This window comes from Haliotis cracherodii, unplaced genomic scaffold (genome assembly GCF_022045235.1).
Source record: "Haliotis cracherodii isolate W230 unplaced genomic scaffold, xgHalCrac1.p SCAF_8, whole genome shotgun sequence".
Classification (NCBI taxonomy): domain Eukaryota; kingdom Metazoa; phylum Mollusca; class Gastropoda; order Lepetellida; family Haliotidae; genus Haliotis; species Haliotis cracherodii.
The window spans coordinates 37801483-37807482 of NW_027266341.1; the positions used below are offsets into that span (position 1 = coordinate 37801483).

At 40.2% G+C, this 6000-nt stretch overlaps 1 protein-coding gene across 2 annotated transcripts in view; it reads left to right on the plus strand.

The window, feature by feature from the left end:
- The window catches only part of LOC139450486 (uncharacterized), a 30415-nt gene extending 24791 nt beyond the window's left edge, over positions 1–5624 (plus strand). For both annotated transcript variants that reach the window (XM_071232198.1, XM_071232199.1), the window contains exons 2-4: positions 384–584; positions 1080–1205; positions 2385–5624. In XM_071232198.1, the coding sequence (XP_071088299.1) occupies positions 384–584; positions 1080–1205; positions 2385–2587 (530 nt within the window). In that variant the 3' untranslated portion in view covers positions 2588–5624. The remainder of the gene's footprint in view (positions 1–383; positions 585–1079; positions 1206–2384) is intronic.
- The last annotated feature ends 376 nt before the right edge of the window (positions 5625–6000 follow it).

The following is a 6000-nucleotide window of genomic DNA, read 5'->3' on the forward strand; positions in this document are numbered from 1 at the left end:
CAAAAACTGAGGATGAAAATAATTATCTTGATTTTCTGCATGTGTGTAAAACCGATTGCTAAAGTTATTAGTCTATACTAAATGAGCGTTGTTTTAGTTTTTGTATCAGCAATACTGATTGTGCTTCATTATGTACATCACGAGACTCCTCTTATTGGGCGACCTTGTAATATAGTATAGTTTGGGGAATTTGGGGCGGGGTGCTGGCAATTATGTTCGAGGCAGAATGTTGTATCAGTCAGATTGTGGTTTCCTTGAAAGGACAGAATACATGTATTTCAGAACATCCGAGCATGACCAGTGAACGATTTGTTTTGGGTAAAACTCGTGGAAAGTCCGTTCCAGTTGATATGTGTTCATTAAGTGGGCGCATTTTGTTTCAGATACATGGAAGTGCGATGCTCCAAAACCACCTGACCACGGCTTCATTGACGGCACTGACTTCAGCCTCGGCGCCACTGTGCATGTGCGATGTGATAATGGCTACTATTTGGTTGGTGCGTCGGTGATCACGTGTTTGGCTGTACCGGACCCTTTTCATAAACAAGTGCAGTGGGACCCCATAGGACAACGGGAATGCCAACGTAAGCAATTTTCCTTTGAGGAAAGAAAGGAGTGGAATAACTTCCCTTTATTTGAACATGTGCATTTTAGATATTCTCAATGTTGATTGGTCAATTGAAGCGACATGAAAAATGTAAGATATGTGATAACCAACCGGAAACTCAGAAATACAATCAGGGATCACACTAACCTTTCACGTGGGACAGACATTCATAATGTTTTAGTAGCTCGTTGGTTATTCTTTAAATAGGTACTGTTACTTTGACAGGAGCCGTCTATCATATTTATTATGGCGATTCATTAAGACTGTGGTCTGGACAAAATTTAGATAAGATATGTAACTAGGATTCGCATTTATATCTGCTGATATGTAAATAATTGTCTCCACCTGTAAACATTTCATCCGACATTTGTACATTTGGGTTGTTGTGTGTTTTTTTGTGTCATGTTGTGAAGAGATAAGACTAAGGTGGCAGATTATACACCAATGGATTTTTTACACTGTGATGTTTCAGCGAGGAAACGAATGGAGAGTGAGAACGAATTACAGTATAAATTTATTCCCGAGCAAGCTGTCGCCCTCGATGACTATGAACCCAAATATGGTCAGCTCGGATCCGGTCCTTATAGTGACACAAAAGGTGAGACATTCATGACAGACCAATCGCTGCTGACATATAGGCAGCTAGACTAACATCTAGTCTCTGAAATGAACATATTTTACTGAAAAAACAGTTGTTAAATTATAGTTTCAAAATATAATAAAAAGGAGTCTAGAGACGTTCTTCATTTTCAGATGATACTGCAGTAATCTAGACTTGCATGGTCTATATTGGATATATTTGTTTCAGGGTCTGTATGACAGACTATGAGGTAGCCCATGTGTACATTTATCGATGGTATTTATTTACAAGTAAGGAGCAAGGGTGGCCGAGTCGTCTAAGGCACCGCGATTTTGCGTCTCTGCAGAGTTGCGTCTCTTGGGCACATGGAAACCTGTGATTGTGGGTTCGAATCCCGGTTCGCTCCGATTATGTGTCTAGGTTTGTCAGCACCAGACCCGTGCTCCTGGGTTTCACCGAAGTGGTAACCGTCTGAAACCTGCATCACTTCGGGCTTTCCTCCCACACTAACCTGACACACCGCGATACTGCAATACTGTTAAAAGCGGCGTTAAACCGAACTCACTCACTATTTACAAGTAATCTAACACTCCTTCATTGTTCTTTGCGCTTTTTCGCTATCTTATATATCGTGATAGAGACATGACCGTTGCGATCGCTAGGTAGAAATGTCCCTATGCTGTAGCATAATGCTTGTCACATAAGTCAAGTAATTAATGTGTATCATGGGGTCACGCTCTGTGACTTTGCAGATTGCATGCCATCGGACCCCTATCGGTGTGGATCTTCGCGCAAGATTTCGGTCACTCTATTGTTTTCATGACGCCGAGTAAAGCTTGAATAATGCTGACAAAACAACAAGTGAATAAGTATGGTTTTGCGCCGCTTCTGGCAATATTCCAGAAATATCATGACGGGCGACACCCTAAATGGACACCCTATACCCATGTGGGGAATCGAACCAGGGCCATGGCGTGACGAGCGGACGCTTTAGCCACTAGGCTGCCCCACCCACCCACAAAACAAGTCATTTATTCAGTCGTATTAACTTCACAACAGAGAAGTCAGTTGAGCAGATTTGAATGTCAAGGCATACGCTGTCTATGTTGAGTGTTCTAAACAAACATGGCCGTGATCATGTTCCGTATGACTGAACAGTTATGATATATTCTTTCACACCGCTCCTTGTGTTTTCAGTTACACCTGGTCCTGAAGGTTTAGACGAGCGGTGTACATTACCGAAGATTGTCGGAACATGCCGAGCTGCATTTCCGAGGTATTATTTCAATGTGGAGACGATGGAGTGTGGCAGGTTCATTTATGGCGGCTGTGATGGAAACAGCAACAATTTCAAAACTTTCGAAGAATGCCAGCGTTATTGTTCAGTAAATAACGCATAGGCCTATAACTTCCACAGGTGATAATACGACCAGTTATACCAAAGAGACATTATTTGAATAAGTAATGGTTTAGAATCGGGTGATAATGTATTCATGCACTCACGTGCAGTCACACGTGCAATTTTGATATATGGTCATCACGTGTACGATGACGTCATACGTGTTGTGACGTAAATGTGCATGCAAATTCTGTGATGTGAGAATGGATATGGACGTGTCCTTTCATTTTGTTGTGTACATGGAGGCTGTCTGAAGACTGTTTCCATATTTTCTGTAAGCTGATATGTTCACAGCGACATAAGCAGATCCCTCAGAGGATTCTAGGTTGTTATGTGCCCCGGCAACCTTTGTGTGGCGTAAGAGGCATCTTAATGGATCCCGCCGTCATATAAATGGAATATTGCTGAATGTGGCGTTCAACAAACAAGCTTGATGATTGGATAGTTGCTCCTAATACCAATCACTGGCTTGTCGGACCTAGATTCGATTATTGACAGGTCTAGGTCCTATTGCTGAAATATTGCTGAGTGCGGCGTTGAACAATAAACAAACATACGCAGATCATAAACTATTAACTACCAAATATTTCACTCAAACACATGAAAACGTTTCAGACAGCCCCCAAACCTGTGCGTCAGATATACTATACGTACATGTGCATTCTATCCCTTATGCATTTCCGGACATTTTGTGTAGATTCGTGGTTATGCCAATCTCATTAAAATCAAATCTTAGTTCTCGCTACCTCTAAACAAAGGTTGAAAGCGGTAGTGATCACGAAGACCTGCTATTAATAAGATTGTGATGATTTATCCTTCTGGTAATTAGGACCGTTACACTAGTCTTTTATGTTGGCAAACAACCGCTATCAGCGTTTATCTAGCACAGAATCAAATCCAGACGGAAAAGGCATATTTTCTCAAGTCCGACATCTTGGTCTTGCTTACTGCAATAGGAGAAATGCATTTGTAATGCTATGGGAAATGACGGTTTCAACGTTTAACCCTTTTTGTATTCACATAGTTTTTGCCATGGAGCTTGTGTGTGAATGGTGAATGTATATAAGAGCTGTTTGTAAGACACGGGTTTGTAACACAGGCCATAATATTGAGGTATGATGCTGTAGTAGTTGTGATGGGCCGTCACTGCCACGTGTATTGTGTGGTCACTTAAAGCAGACTCGTCTTCACGATGTGCTCACAACAGGGCAATGTCTGGACCAGCGTCAAATTGTCGCTGAACGAGAACGTTGACAAGGCAGATTAAGCTTCGACATAACCGAAGTCCTAGGCAGAGGAATTTTATGAAGAACCAGTTGGTACACAGTGGTTAATTCCAGATATTTCGAGATACGAGATTTCGAGATGAGTGGAAGTAGCTTATCGTTATGGCTTATCTAGCGTGTATACCAGCAGTCAAGAAAAGAATTGCTTTCCATGACCATGTTCAAGAGGGCAGTCGTGTGACTAGAGGCGAGCTAGTAGTAACAACAGAGGTGTGGGTCCATGTTTAAAAGTAATTTTATTTCAGACTATGATTTATTGGCCTCAACATATTGAACCAATGTAATGTACAAACTGTTTTTCTCATCTATCATTAGTTTGTTCCAAGTCCATTAATCACATAGGCGAAACGCAGATAAATATTATTTCCAATACACTTCTATGTCAAGAACATTTTGATCGATCCATTGCCATATAATTGAATTAATCTGATCATCATCGTCCAGCCTCTGTATTACGAAGACCTTACTGCTGACCTGCTGTCATAACTGTGTTGTCTTTTAATATGCATAAAATGTATTTGAATTGTAGATAGCAAGTAGCTATTATGTATTTAATTTCTTGTAATCTATCATTTTATCATACTATTCTCAACCATATATTGAACTAAACGCAAAATATTCGTAGTCATTGCAAAATTGTATTTTGTATCAGAACATCGTGTAGTGGTTGTGGTGGGAGTAATTCTGTCAGTGATGACGTCAGTTTCTAAGGTGTTGAGCTGACTGGTCACATGTAAAACATCAGGCCCGTTACCGTCACGCCCACCCGTGTCCCCGTGTTGTCACGTTACACGCCATCATGGAAAACAACTTTACGATCATATATAGGATCTCCGCCTGTGTCTTTCACGTCGAGAAAGGGAGGGGGCTATCTTTAAGGTTAAGGCGTTGGCTCGTCACGTCGAAGACCCGGGTTTGATTTTCCCCGTGGGTACACCGTGTGACGCCCATTCGTGGTGACCCCTGTTAGGATAGTTTGTAGAGGGTCGTTCAGCTATAATTGCCTACTCATATTAAATAAGTCAGCCCACATAGCTAAGGCTAGGATTCTACTTATTGTTTTGCCGTGTGCTGATATGGTTGATATCAAATGACACGAGTGGAGATCCTAATTATCATTAACAGTTTTTTATGACAAATGAACTGTTAATGACAGTATCATAACGGTGGTATAAATATGTATCTCCTACTGAAGATATGCAAACATACCCGACTTTGAATATCTCCTGTGGAAACCATTATTGGATGAAAATGATTATTCAACCTGAAATAATAAAGTTCCTTATGCACTTCGAAAATATTTATGATGGACGTGTATTGTGGTATTTAGATAACAATGTTTCTTACATACCAGTATATGAAATGATACTGTGTTATGCCCAGAATGATAGAATGGTATGGATAGTCATTTCACACGTTGAACGCCTCACACTCCTGTGCTGGTTTCTGTGCGTTGCTGCTGTTGAAAGGTTTAAGACAAGCGGTTTCAGCATTTACCCCGAATGTTGAAATATGTATGTTATAATAAGCTATCTTATAAGTTCTGCGTGTAAATAGATATAAGTGTTATCACCGAAATCAAAATGCAATAATGTTATCCAATATTTCCATGGTGCCAAAGTATGTACATTGATGTATATTTGATTACTCGTGACCATTGTGTATACGTTGTGTATTCATCGCCTGTAAGTGTACATTGTCTATATGTCATTGTTTATGTACAGATGAATATTAAAATATTATTTAATTATATGATGTGTCGCTGCAAAATTACGTCTTCTCATTTTATTGAAAGTAAAGTCATAATGTTACTCGAACGTGTATCTCATATATTCACTCTCATACGTCATGACTTGGTTGATGCATATCCCAATTGCGTAGATCGATGCTCATGATGTCAGTCACTGGATTGTCTGGTCCAGACTCTATTACTTATAGACTTATTGCCGAGTGCGGCGTTAAACAACAAACAAGCAAAACAAACGTAAGTCATAATACAGCGAGTGATTTACATTGACGCTTCATTCAATCCAACTCCAGAGATATCAGTTAACAAAACAATATTAACCATCCACTGTATATGCTTTTCATGAACATGAACGAGGTTTTACTCCGTTGTCGGTAATAT